This window comes from Ursus americanus, chromosome 13, assembly GCF_024610735.1.
Source record: "Ursus americanus isolate L20-20 chromosome 13, mUrsAme1.1.p, whole genome shotgun sequence".
NCBI lineage: Eukaryota > Metazoa > Chordata > Mammalia > Carnivora > Ursidae > Ursus > Ursus americanus.
The window spans coordinates 64,364,713-64,379,129 of record NC_142139.1 but is presented as its reverse complement, the minus strand read 5'-3'; the positions used below and the strand labels follow the sequence as shown (position 1 = coordinate 64,379,129).

At 38.1% G+C, this 14,417-nt stretch overlaps 1 protein-coding gene across 2 annotated transcripts in view; it reads right to left on the bottom strand.

Moving 5' to 3' along the window:
* The window catches only part of FBXO16 (F-box protein 16), a 48,741-nt gene that overhangs the window by 14,904 nt on the left and 19,420 nt on the right, over positions 1–14,417 (bottom strand). For both annotated transcript variants that reach the window (XM_045774094.2, XM_045774095.2), the window contains exons 4-6: positions 12,313–12,519; positions 8,645–8,809; positions 3,457–3,689 (exon numbers count right to left, since the gene is read on the bottom strand). In XM_045774094.2, the coding sequence (XP_045630050.2) occupies positions 3,457–3,689; positions 8,645–8,809; positions 12,313–12,519 (605 nt within the window). The remainder of the gene's footprint in view (positions 1–3,456; positions 3,690–8,644; positions 8,810–12,312; positions 12,520–14,417) is intronic.

The window sequence follows — 14,417 nt, the reverse complement described above, 5'->3', positions numbered from 1 at the left end:
TCTAGCCTTCTTATGCTTACTTTTTGCATGGTACATCTTTTTCCATCACTTCATTTTTAAACCTATTTTTGTCTTTAAATTTAAGGTGTGTCTCGTATAAAGTATACAGTTGGTTCTTGCCTTCTTACCCATTCTGATAATCTCTACCTTTTAATTGGGTGTTCAGTACATTAACATTTAAAGTAATTATTGCCTTTCACAAACAGTACTTGAGTTTCACAGAAAACCCATGACATTATCACTTTATCTCACGTTAATGTACCATTCATATGCCTGGGTAGCTAAGTTCGCCTCTCTCTTATTTGCCACCATAGTTCAGACTAAGGGCCACATACGAATTCTTAAATACTATCTTCAGGGATACATAGTCAATACATTCACAATGATTCAATTCGAGAGTTTAAAAGGATGTACAATTAAATTCGTCCTATCTATCCTTGTCTCCAAATTACCATTCTCCTCCTTGAAGGGAAATGATACATATCAGTTTCTTGTGTATATTCCAGAGATATTTTATGTATAGATATCTTATAAATATATATATATTCTTTCTTTCCCACCTATTTTAATATAAATGGTAGTATTTCTTTTAAGCTCTGTTTTGTACATTGTTTGTTTTTCTGCCCAGTATTTTCTAAATTGTCAGCAAACTAATTGACTTTTTCTGATACAACTAGATGAATTTTCAGTTCATGATTTGAAAGGCTACACTTCTCTCAAAATCAGCTAATGAGTATTGCAAAGGTGGACAGTTGTGATATAAAAATGAGTAAGGCACAGTCTGCATCCTCCAAGAGCTCGAGTCTTGTCTAATGAGGGATACCACTCTCTTCTCACCTCCAAAGGGACTCCAATAGTCCCAAAGATACACATGTAATCTGAATGTCCCCAAGTCATCAAACTCTCTGGGGTTACTCTTTCATTTATTAGCCAAATAATATAATTTTAGAAACCATCCTACAAAAGAAATGCTTACTTACTATGTGTCAGGTCCTATCATAAGCATGTCACCTGCATGAGGATTACCTCACAGGAATCCTGTGAGTTAGGTATTACCATTTTTTTTACAGGCACAGAAACCAAGGCACAGAGAAGTTAAGGAACTCCACAGCATCACAAAGCTACAAGCGTGGGAGTCTGGATTTGAACCCACGCAGTATGGCTCCAGTTCTTAGGCTGCCTTGATGTTCCTCTGTTGAAATACATTCTGAAAACATGGCAGATACATTAAAACATTCTAAAACCCTTCAAAATTTGTTTCCTTTATTACTTGTTTACCCTGTGTACGTGCACATACATGTACATACAGGTACATACGTGTATACAGATGGAGATCTATATTTTGTTACTTTCTTTTCTTTCTATACTATGGGTGGCATACTGTAGATGCTCCCTTGACATTGCTTTTCTCACTTAACCAACATAGCTTTTCACTCCTTATCAGCTCATAGAGCTCCTCATTTTTACAGTTGCCTAATACTCCATTGTGTGAATGGACCATACATAGTTTACTGAACAGACATTCTCCATGTAGGAAAATTTAAGTTATTCCCAATAGTTTAAAGTCCTAAATGAGGGGTGCCTGGGTGGCTCCGTCAGTTAAGCATCTGCCTTCAGCTCAGATCATGATCCCAAAGTCCTGGGATCAAGCCCCGTGTTGGGCTCCCTCTCCCTCTTCCTCTGCCTGCCACTCCCCTTTCTTGTGCTCTTGTTCTGTCAAATAAATAAATAAAATCTTAAAAGGGGCGCCTGGGTGGCACACGGGGCGCCTGGGTGGCACAGCGGTTAATCGTCTGCCTTCAGCTCAGGGCGTGATCCCGGCGTTCCGGGATCGAGTCCCACATCAGGCTCTTTCGCTATGAGCCTGCTTCTTCCTCTCCCACTCCCCCTGCTAGTGTTCCCTCTCTTGCTGGCTGTCTCTCTCTGTCGAATAAATAAATAAAATCTTTAAAAAAAAAAAAAAATCTTAAAAAAAAATAATAAAGTCGTAAATAATCCTACAATAAATACCCTTGCACAGATATACTTTTTATATTTTTAAGGTTGATTCCTAAAAGTGGTAATTTGGGGGTCAAAATGTAAACACATATTTTTTTTGCTAGATAACTGTCAAATCTCCGTCTATAAGGTTTGTGCCAATTTACATTCCCACCAGCAATGTATGAGCATACCTCTTTGCCCACAGCCTCACCAACAGAATGTACTGTCAAAGTTTAAAGTTTTTGCCAATCATATAGTTGCAAAATGGTAAAATAATGAGGTTTGTTAGTGGGAATAGGGTGGAAGAGTTGGGGGGGGTCGTATTTCTCTGAGTATACTTTCATGCACTTTTTGTATACTTTTGTATAGTTTTAACTTTAGACCCATGTAACATACCCAAACCGAAGGAGATATTAAAAAAAAGAACCCACATAACTTTGAACACCATATTATGAATGTATGCTCTCACACTAAAGTCAAAAAGAACCATGAACAAATATTGAATTCTAGTTAGCAGATTTGGTTGTTTCTTTTTTTTTTTTTTTAAGACTTTATTTAGGAGCGCCTGGGTGGCTCAGTCAGTTAAATATCTGCCTTTTGCTCAGGTCATGATCCCAGAGTCCTGGAATGGAGCCACATCAGGCTCCTTGCTCAGTGGGGAGTCTGCTTCTCCCTCTCCCTCTGCCCCCTCCTCCCTGCTGTGTTCTCTCTCTCTCAAATAAATAATAAATTAAATAAATAATCTTTTAAAAAAAAGATTTCATTTTTTGAGAGAGAGAGAGCACACGAGCACACAAGTAAGGGGAGGGGTAGAGGCAGGGGCAGAGGGAGAAGCAGACTCCCCGCTGAACGGGGAGCCCAATGCGGGGTTCAATCCCAGGACTCTGAGATCAGGACCTGAGCCAAAGGCAGCCACTGAACCTACTGAGCCACCTGGGTGCCCCAGCAGATTTGTTTTAATAATGAAATGGGTTAGCAATTTTGAAATTACATTCAGAATTTGTAAGTAAATATATACTGTTTATGTATATGTGTATATATATATTATATAGTATACAATTTTTATGCAAGTTATATATGTACATATATAATTTTGATTATATATTATATGTACACATATATAAATGTATAAATAAATATGAGAGCCAGGTTTCTCCTTGTCAGAGAAAGGAGGTGCAAATATGAAAAAGGAAAAGACCAGAATGAACTCTATGGTGCTAGATTGCAATCTGAAGTATTAAATATTAAAAGAAGCTGTAATGTTAAATCATTATAGCTACAAAATGCAAACAAATCCTGATGAACAGGGTAAATTTACCAATAATGATTCATTTACCTTTCAATGACTTTTTGCTTCTATGTATTGAAAAGCATTTGTATTTCACAGGAAATTCTATTTTCCTCTTTTCATATACTTAAGTGCCAGCAAATTGTTTCTAACAGCGAATAAGTAGAGAAGAGCGTGGAGCTTCTCACCCTTGCCAGATTTGCTCAGTGGGGTCACAGTTGTCCAGGTAATTGAAGCGAATGATATCAGTTGGATGCTTGTCAGAGGATCGCCAGGGTGGGAGTTCTTTCTCGCCTGGCTGAGTTTTCTTTCTCAAAGAGGAAGAGGACTGGAAAGCTGATGCAGGGGACTGCTTTTCCTCCGCAGAACAGCTTGTAACTGGTTGAACATTGGCAACGGCAAACCCATCTTTTGGAGGTGTCTAGAGGAAGAAAATTAATTATTTCTGTGCTTAAAATATCGTAATAAGTACAACAATAAGGGGCGCCTGGGTGGCGCAGTCGTTAAGTGTCTGCCTCCAGCTCAGGGCGTGATCCCGGCGTTATGGAATCAAGCCCCACATCAGGCTCCTCAACTATGAGCCTGCTTCTTCCTCTTCCACTCCCCCTGCTTGTGTTCCCTCTCTCGCTGGCTGTCTCTCTCTCTGTTAAATAAATAAATAAAATCTTTTAAAAAAACCCAATAAAACAAAACATCATCATCATCATCGCCAAGACTGCAACGATAATGGTGACAATAATAGCAGTCACCAACCCAGGAGTCCTCGTATGTCCCAGGTACTGTCTCAGGAAGTTTTCATGCATTCTTTTATTTAACCTTTATAATAACTCTAAAAGGTAATAGTTACTACTCCCATTTTACAGAAGAGGAAACTGAAGATGGGATAAGCCAATGAACTTGCCCACTATTATGTAAGTGGTAAGACAGAGGGTCAGAATGTGAATCTAGGACGGTCTTGCTTCAAGTCCTTGCACTAAACCTCCCTATCCTGGGCTGCCACCTCTGCTACCACATCATTGTGTAAGTTTTCCACAACTGCAGTTAATTGACTCATAAAAACGTACGCATTCCAAAAAATAGTACTCCAGGCTTAATTATCTGAAACACGTAGGGACAACTTTGAGTTATACAGAGGTAGACTGTAGATTTTATCAGTTATCAAAACCTTAACTGCTCACAAAGAATACTTCTGCTTTAATTTCCCAAATGGAAAGTCTATTTTTGTGTGTGAAATTCATAAGGTTTTTATGTGGTTGTAACCTAAGGGAAGTGGTAATGGTATGTTGAGAAGCCATTAAAGGCTTAATTTTTGTTCTTTAAAAGATTAGGGAAACTTTGCGTGGTAAATTGGTTTGCTTGAATTGTGACAATTAAAAAATTCCCCAACCCCTTCAAGCAGAATCAGTTTCTTACCCTTGTTTCAACTGTTCTTTGTATATATTTCTGTTACAGGATAGCACTTAGTACTCAGTATTGTAATTATGTATTTGTCTATGTCATAGGCCACTGGACTAGACTCCTCAAAAGCAGGGTTAGGATCATTATACTCAGCACCTAGCACCTAACAGTATTTAATAAATATTTACTAATTTAATGAATGATTGTAGTTTAGTAAATTAAGAAGACATTTTATATTTATATAATTGATAGCTCATTACTGGTTTGGTATTCAATATTTTGTTCAGGTCTCATTTAGAATGGACATTCATTTCATTTCTCTGAGCTTATATTGAACAAAAACTGTTTTTGCGAAGAAGGTCTAGTTTAATACTACTGGGAATAAATAATACACGATAATAAAAATTTTCAGAGGGAAAAATTTAGGCATAAGTGCTAGTAATTATGTACAAATAAACATTATTCATTCAGAAAAGTAACAAGACGTTTGACACTTTAACAAAATAGGATATAATGAAAGCTGATGACTTTTCTGTACTAAGTAAGCAGGTTTTTTATTCACTTCACCTAAAGTCTTTGAGAATTTTTAGAATCATGAGTGATGTTGAACTTTTGTTAAATGCTTTTGTCTGTATATACTGAAATGACCATACATCTTTTCTCTTTTATTCTGTGAATTACATTGGTTACTTTTTTAATATTATGCCAGCCTTACTCCCCATGGTTATTTCCCACTTGGTCATCATGTATTATTTTTTCTTTGTATAGAACTTGATTTAATATGCTAATATTTTAAATAATTTTTATGTCCATGTTCATGAGGGATATTAGTCTGTGATTTTGTTTTATTCTCTTGCAAAGAGTCTATCTGGTTTTGGTATAAAGGTAATGAATTGGGAAGTGTTCCCTCATCTTCCATTTTATGAAAGAATTTATGTAAAATTGATATTTCTTCCTCAAGTGTGTGATAGAATTCACCAATGAAGCTATCTGGGTCTGGAGTTTTGTGGAAAATTATTAATTTGATTTTTAAATTGATAAAGATTTATTCATGTTTTCTATTTCCCAGTGAAACTGTTTTCCTAATCTTTCCTAATTCTCGAAAATTGTCGAGAATTGTCCATTTTTTTTGAAGATTTTATTTATTTATTTGACAGGGAGAGAGACAGCGAGAGAGAGGACACAAGCAGGGGGAGTGGGAGAGGGAGAAGCAGGCTTCCCGCTGAGCAGGGGCTCGATCCCAGGACCCTGGGATCATGACCTGAGCCAAAGGCAGATGCTAACAACTGAGGCCCCCAGGCCCCCTGAGAATTGTCCATTTCATCCAGGTGGTTGAATTTAGTGACGTGGACTTGTTCATAATATTCTCTCATTATCCTTCTCATGTTTACAGGATCTGTAGTGATGTCCCCTTTTTCATTCCTGTTACTAGTGTTTTATGTTTTCTCTCTTTTTTCCTTCATCAGCCTACCTAGAAACTTAGGAATTTTATTTATGTTTTCAAAGAAGCAGCTTTGGTTTCACTGATTTTCTCTATTGCTTGTTCTAATTTCATTGATCTTAGCTCTTTATTATTTCTTCCTTCTATCTACTTTGGGTTCAACTTACTCTTCTTTTTCTAGATGAAGTCTTTTTGAAATTATGCTGTTTGCAGTACATAGCATAGCCTGACAGACAGTTATAAAGATCATTCTAGTCCAGTCCTCTCGTTTTAAGCTTGGGGAAACCAATATTAACCACAACCATTTGCTCATAAAATGCTTTCAAAAGCTCTGCTGGAGCACATGCCAGGTACAGGGTATTGAGGGAAAGGGAGATAGGGCAGGTGCTTGAGTGAAGGTAAATTATGGTTTAATCCAGTGGCTGCCTATGTGCCCATCACTGGAGCAACCTCACACGGCATTAACCAAATTACTCAAGTATGTACAGTGCTGACAGCTGAGTTTTTAACTTTAGTCACATGACTTTTATTAACCTTAGTCACATGACTCTTTAGTCTTTCTGACTTAGGTCTATATTTATTTATTTATTTTTAAAGATTTTATTTATTTATATGAGAGAGAGAGAGCACAAGCAGAGGGAAGAGGCAGAGGGAGAAGCAGGCTCCCCGCTGAGCCGGGAGACCAATGTGGGGTTCAATTCCAGGACCCTGGGATCATGACCTAAACCAAAGGCAGATACTTTTTTTTTTTTTAATATTTTATTTATTTATTTGACAGAGAGAGACAGTGAGAGAGGGAACACAAGCAAGGGGAGTGTGAGAGGGAGAAGCAGGCTTCCCGCCGAGCAGGAAGCCTGATGCGGGGCTCGATCCCAGGACCCTGGAATCATGACCTGAGCCAAAGGCAGACACTTAACAGCTGAGCCACCCAGGAGCCCCTTAGGTCTATATTTAAAACAGAAAAACTAAAGTTTAGTATAACAAAGTGTTCCTAAAGAAATTTAATACTAAGCAAAGAGGTGGCAATTTTCTTGCAACAGAACGATTCATCGTTTTTAAATATAGTTATACATATTTTATAGAAAAGAATTATAGCTGAAGACAAAGTTTTCAAGTCAGTTATATATATATAATACTCAAAACTTCTTTTCCTTCTACAAGTTGGTCCCTGTCCCAGAATGGCCCAAGCTTCAGCTAGTGAATGCCATTCCCTGTCCCTAACTGAAAATGAGAGTCAAGAAAAGCCTTATCAAATCTCAAAAAAAGAAATCATAGCTATGGTAATTTTTAAAATAACGTTTTCCATCACCGCAGTTTAAACATTTCTTTTTAAAAGAATTCCTCATGGAGTACACCAATTACTGAAATCTGAAAGGCTAGTTTTATCATTGCAATGGTAACAATATTAATTATGTATAGTTTATTACTATACTAAATGTAGATGGATTCTACTTTAAAACAATAAAACTAAACCTAAATGAACAAGTTAGGGATTGACTATTCATCTCTCAAAAGGATTCTTCAATTTTAAAAGGATTCACTGCAATTTTTTCATAGAATATGATACCCCTGTGGTTTTAAAAATCATTAAAAATGTTTAATTTACACACAATTTTTCAGGAACTCATCTATCATACAAAACGACACACAGCTCTGCATGTGTATAGATCACACCATAAAGAAAAGGCTCATAAAATTTTCCCATGAGTTATCTCATTAACTGTGACTATAGGAATGAACATAAACATTGGTTATAATGCAGAGAAAACAACTAGAAAAATTATTCTTGCATTATTTACTTTTTATCATTATATGTAAATGCTTTACATTGCTAGTTTCTAGATGAAAAAGAACATTAATGTACTCATTATTCCCTTCCAAAATTAAGGATTTATTGGAAGACTTTTCTTTATAAATGATATAGAAATAAACTTTAGCTCAGCAGGTAGAACCAGACAATTTGAATTAGTAAAGTAGAATTTGATGACCCACTGATAGCAACTACTGCACAGCATACACGGGGTCCCAGTGTCGGAATTGCCTGGCATGTGCGTCGGAGATATGGAAATCCAGGGCTCTGAACAGAAGGAGGAGCTCCAGTCCTCACCTGCTGGGGAACTGCTGGTTTAGGAGTGTCTGATGAGGGTTCTCGGCTAACATGGATGTCTTGAGAAAGGCTATCGTGTTCTCCGAAAAGGAGAATTTTGAAATAATCGTGTATTTCCTTTGCTTACACTGCCTAGTTTCTAGATTAAAAAGAACTTTAGTATACTCCTATTCCCCTCCCCAACTTCAAGTTTGATGGTTTAGTCTTAGTTCTAGAATTCCTATTTTTTAAAAAATTTTATTTAAATTCCAGTTAGCATACAGCATGATACTAGTTTCGGGTGTACAATTTAGTGATCCAACACTTCCTTACATCACCCGGTGCTCATCACAAGTGCCCTCCTTAGTCCCCATCACCTCTTTCCCCCATTCCCCTCCCCCCCATATTCCTAAATAGCTGATATCTGTATGTGCGTTGCTTTTTGATTTACCTTAGGCTTGGTAACATGAAGTTCTTTTACCATTTGAATGTAGTGCTTCTTCCATATTCCCTGCTCAAAGGGAGTTGGAGAGAAATTGATGTACCAGTTAAATCGTAAACATTTGAGCATCCAGAGCTGATCCAGCTCGGTTAAGCTCTTCCAGTGCCAGCTCACCTGCAAAAACAATTGGAAAGAAAAAAAAACAAAACAAAACAACCCTACTCAGTCTGCATGCCCATTTTCTCTAGGTCTTCAGCTGTCACCCTGGACGTGAGATAACTTTTTTGTTCTTTTCCTTCAAATCGAAGCTTAAAAAGTTACCTACCTGAAGTGTTCCCTACGCAGGCAGAAGGATTTTCTTTAAATGTCAAACCACACTTAGATTCCGAGTCAACTAATACGTATTAACCAACCCACCCTAAGGAGACACGTGTCATTATTACTCTCCTGTTGTAAATGGGGGGACTGAGGCTCAGATATACTTTGGAACTTCCTAGGCATTGATATGAAAGTTATATGAGGGTTATGGAAACTCAGATCTGCATACCGTTTACTCATTTTCTGGTATGCTTCCATTTTCCCTCCATTCTTATGATTTAACTACATAGAAATTTTATAAACAGAAAGCAATTACTGATACCACACGGTGTGTCCTAGATAGCCTTTAAGATTCCGAGAGCGTACACTATTTGCTCTGTACATCCCATTCCCACGGCATCATGGTCAATCTCACACATCCAGCATATGATGGAGGTGACCCTACTATGTGCAGCAGTGTTTACAATAACTTACTCCAGATTATGAACAAGTCTTGCTGAAAACTAGGGTCAAGTTCCTATACAAAGCTCAGACTAGGGGTTCTGTGTCTTGGCTATAAGAGCTGCAAAGATGGCATCTAAACTTCCAACGCAAATTTCATCCTTGGAAAACTGGTTTCTTTTTCAACACTAATTAAATCATTAATAATATCTGAGCACACACAAAAAAAAAAGGAAAGAAGAAAGGGCAGAACACTGTAATATACATCCATTTATCTGGTCCTACCAAGGGCTGAGTTCCATTATGTTTTCTGTGCTGAAGAGGAGACGTACAGGAGAGGGAAGGGTACAATTACAAGAAAAAACAGGTTCAGGAGCTGGAAGGACGAAAAGGGGTAGAGAATCTGACAGAGCCCGGCAGGCAGGAACAGAAATCACATCTACTTTGTTCAACACAGAAATGAAACAACATCACCTTTAATCCCCATATGGTTAATTAACTCAGATTCAGTGGAGAGGTGAGGTTTCACACGGAGGGGATGAGGAGAAAAGTTTCTCAATTCTCCCTCTTTTCCTCATTTTCCTTACATCTTGTTTTGACCTGGGTATTAAGTTGTTTTGATTCCCCCAGGGTAGATAAGGTTTTTGTATGTTTTGTTTTTTGCTTTTTGGTGTTTTTTGTTTTAAGGTGGAGAGGAATGAGGACAGTTGAAGGGGAGGTAGGAGCTTTCAAAATTATCAGCACCCCCATCTTTTTAAACAGTTCAAAGCTCATTTTAGTGCAATGACATTATTGTTTAAATCTAGCTGAAGAACAAATGCCTGTGTCTTCCTCACAGGCAGGACTGGGAACAAATGTAAGGCTGAGATCTTGCAAGACTGACATATGATACACATATATGATAGGATTAGTGATTTCAAACAACATTTCCCTCCAATGATTACATTCTCGTTGTGCAAAACTTGGAAAATTCCAAGAAGTTTTAAGAACAACAATACCCATAACCCCATCAATCAGAGATGACCTTTATTAACAACCTGACAGAGTTCTTTTCTATCTTTTTTGTAAGCATGTATGAAACAAAATTGGGAAATTATATACAATTTTAAATTGTGCTTTCTTCATTTCACACATTATAAGCTTCTTTGAAAACATGTTTTCTAATGGCCACACAATAATTTATCATATGGCTAAATGACAGTCTCTTATTATTGGACATTTAGAATGCTATGCTCTTTTAAGGAATGTTTCATTTTTGGAATAAGTAATATATGTACATTAGTACTAAACTTAAAGATCCAAAGGGACATGTGGTAAAAGAAAGTCTCTCTCTTATTCCCATCCCCTGGTCACTCCTTTCCCTCACTGGATATAACCACTGTTACAGCTCCTGTGTGTCATTCGAGGAACATTCTAGGCCTACATTAATAAATATGCATATATTATTTTTTCTTTCGAAAGTGGTAGGACAGTTCTGCACCTTTGCTTTTTTTCACTGATGATAGATCTTAAAGATTGTTGCAATTTATTTAACCAGTCCCCTAATGGGGGACATTTCCATTGCTTCCAAACTTTGGCTATTACAAACAATGTTGCAATATTCTTATACAGACAGTTTTTGCATATTGAAGCACTCCAAGAAGTGGGACTGCTGCATCAAAGGGAATCTTTCTTTCTTTCTTTCTTTCTTTCTTTCTTTCTTTCTTTCTTTCTTTCTTTCTTTCCTTCTTTTTTTTACGATTTTATTTATTTATTTGAGAGACAGAGAACTATTGGGGGAGGAGCAGAGGCAGAAGGAGAGGGAGAAGCAGACTCCCTGCTGAACAGGGAGCCCAATGTGGGGCTCGATCCCAGGGCCCTGAGATCATGACCTGAGCCAAAGGCAGATACTTAAGCGACTGAGCCACCTAGGTGCCCCTAAATTGTATATTATCTTTTAAGGCTTGTGGGTATTAAAGAATACTCAAAAAGGCTTCCTTTGCTGTTTTCTTTGAGTACTTTAATGGTTTCCTTTGATTTCATACCAATCTTTTATCCTACTAGAATTTTTTTTCAGACAGCTGCCCAATTGTCCCAACACCATTTATTAACTCTTCTTTCTTACTGCCTTCATTTTCTTAATTTTAAAGACTAAAATTCTGTTACACCACTGTGAACATGTGGTAACAAGTAATTTCCGGTGTTGACCAGACTCTACGAAAATTCTCAACAAAATGGCTACCAGCTTTATCTTGTAAGTAGTTGAAGTATACTTTAATAGACCGTGGACTGACTTGTAGGAAAACAACAGTCAGCCCCTTTTCCAAGGCCACTGGAAGTGAGTCTACTCACTCTGAACTTTTAGTCTTTTTTTTTTTTTTTAAGATTTTATTTATTTATTTGAGAGACACAGTAAGCGAAAGAGAGAGTATATGAACAGGGGCAGAGGGAGAGGGAGGCTCCCCTGTGGGGCTCCATCCCAGGACCTTGGGATCAGGACCTGAGCCGAAGGCAGACACTTAACCAACTGAGCCACCCAGGCGCCCCCAGAACTCTTTTAGTCTTGTACTCTTTGTACATACCCCACTAGTACCTTATTTTGAGCTTTTCTGTTTATGAATAGCCTACACTATACAATTTAGAATTGTTTCCTAGTTGTATGCTATGCAGTATGAGACTGCTCTGCCGATGAACCATTTCATATGTACGTTTGTCTCCCAACCAGCAAATACTATTCTGTGGACACTAATGATGTCCTACATCATTTTACATCTACTTTTGAGTAGTAAATACAGAGGCACAAAGAAGGCGGGGCTTAATTTAAACGATTTAAACATCTCATCTATTTCTTGGTTTTGCACATGTGCTTTTTTTTTTCTCAGTTTAGAATTTTCTAGGCTATCACTACAAAATGTTGTGTACTGATTCTTTGCCTTTACCTGTGCACAACGACAAAGACTTCGGGGGTCCAGGAAAGAAAAGATGTATAAAGATAACACCCTTGGAAGCTTGGTAGTAAAATCCAGAGCTTCTGCTGGAATTTTTTCTTGAAGCTTTCGACAGCAGAACTTTTGCTGTGACAGGGAGCAACGTTCTAACAGGCCTGTCAAGATTCTTCTCCGTTGAGAGTCTGTCCATTTGTCAAACTGGAAAAAAAGAAAGGTGAAAAAAAAAAAAAAAAAAAAACAAACCCTGCAGGTTCAGCCTGTTACCAGAGATTTATTAGAGGAAGGGATAAGAATAGCATAGAATTGAGTTTAATATTTTATTTCTAATGAATAGCGTGTATATCTTCCCCTAATTAAAAAATTTTATGTTTTGCCACTTACCTGTCCTTTCTCACATTTATACATATGAGCATGTGCAAGACCTGAGTGTGTACATAACAGTGCATTTGACCTCAGAACTTGTAGTTACATAAGGACATTAAGTTGGGAACTGGCCATATTCATAAACTGAGAAATTATATACTTAAGAATATAATTTCAGGGGTGCCTGGGTGGCTCAGTCGGTTAGGTGTCTGCCTTTGGCTCAAGTCATGATCCCAGGGTCCCGGGATTGAGTTCCGCGGTGGGCTCCCTGCATGGCAGGGAGCCTGCTTCTCCCTCTCCTGCTGCTCCCCCTGCTTGTGCTCTCTCACTCTCTCTCTGTCAAACAAATCAATAAAATCTTTACAAATGTATATATATACTTTGAAGAGAAGGCACCTGGGCAGCCCCTCTCTGGCCAGAGTTTCTGTATTAGCTCGTAAATGCCAAACTCCAGGACCAGAAACAAAGCTTTGCATTCACAACTGAAGATAAGGCATACTATGCAAATATCCCTGAGAAGGGCTAAAGTCCCACTAATGTGTAAATGATTGATTGGAGAGAAAATGTCAATAGGAAGACCTGAGGGAAAAAAAGAGCGCCAGAGACAGGAAGTAGATACCAGAGTAATCTGGGGCATGCCAAACAAAAGCTTCACTATTTTTTCCAGAGACAACCCTAAATCAGTCCCAAGATCAATGACTGATCAAAGATAAGAATTCGAGGGCTGGCCAAAACCAAAAGAAAGGCTCTTACAGGAACACCTGCCAATTGAATGAGCCACTCACCGGAGGTCTAAACCTCTCTTTTTTTCCTTAGCCCATTTTAGAGAAGAGAAATAGGAAAGTTTGGGGCGACATGTATTTTGTATACTATTGAATTTAACATATATAAATTTTCTATGGTTGTCATAAGCTAGTGAGAATTTTATAAGGAACTTTAGTTGTAATCATAAAATACACTGACTACCTAAAAAGGCATATAAAGCATGACGAGTCAACTTCGTTATAGTCATATGATGTATTTTTTTTTTAATCGGCAAGAATACTTCTTGATCAAAACTATTATAGATCTATTTCATGACTCAGGAATCTCAGTTTGGAAACTATAATTCAAGAGGGAACATAGAGAGCAAGATGGAGTCACTCATGTCAAGTAGTGAGGTAAGCAGCCAAGGATGTTGCATCTAAGACCAGATACCGCCCAAACCAGCACAGACTGGCAGTACCAAGTGCTGATAATCACTAAGGCCACGGGAACCTGGAAAGACCAAGTGCTGATAATACTAGATACAGGAGAGGCCTGCAAAGGCACGAGACTGATACAACTCCTTTAAACAGAGGATTTCTGCAGCAAATTGTCAGACCGCAGATACTGACCCTCCACTTCTGACCGTACCGACCAAAGGCCTTGCCTGGTTGACCTTAAACATCACACAGATTCCCCACTGCTTGAACATAATAAGTAGTATGAGCTGAGAGCTGACCTAGACTGGACCGAGGCCTCACCTCAACTGTGCACTCAGGAACTGACCTCACATTTGATTCTTTAACTTCTTGCCCCTTGTTATAGCTTCTCTGTTTTGTGTGACGTGTAATGCCCAGTGACGTGTCATTGAGTTTGGAATCCTGACATTGTGGAAAGACATAACAGGTAGGGGCCTTGATAGTGGGCTTGCAGCAGGGAAGAAAAAACCCCAAACTTTAACAAATAATTGAATAAAATCTATTCATGTG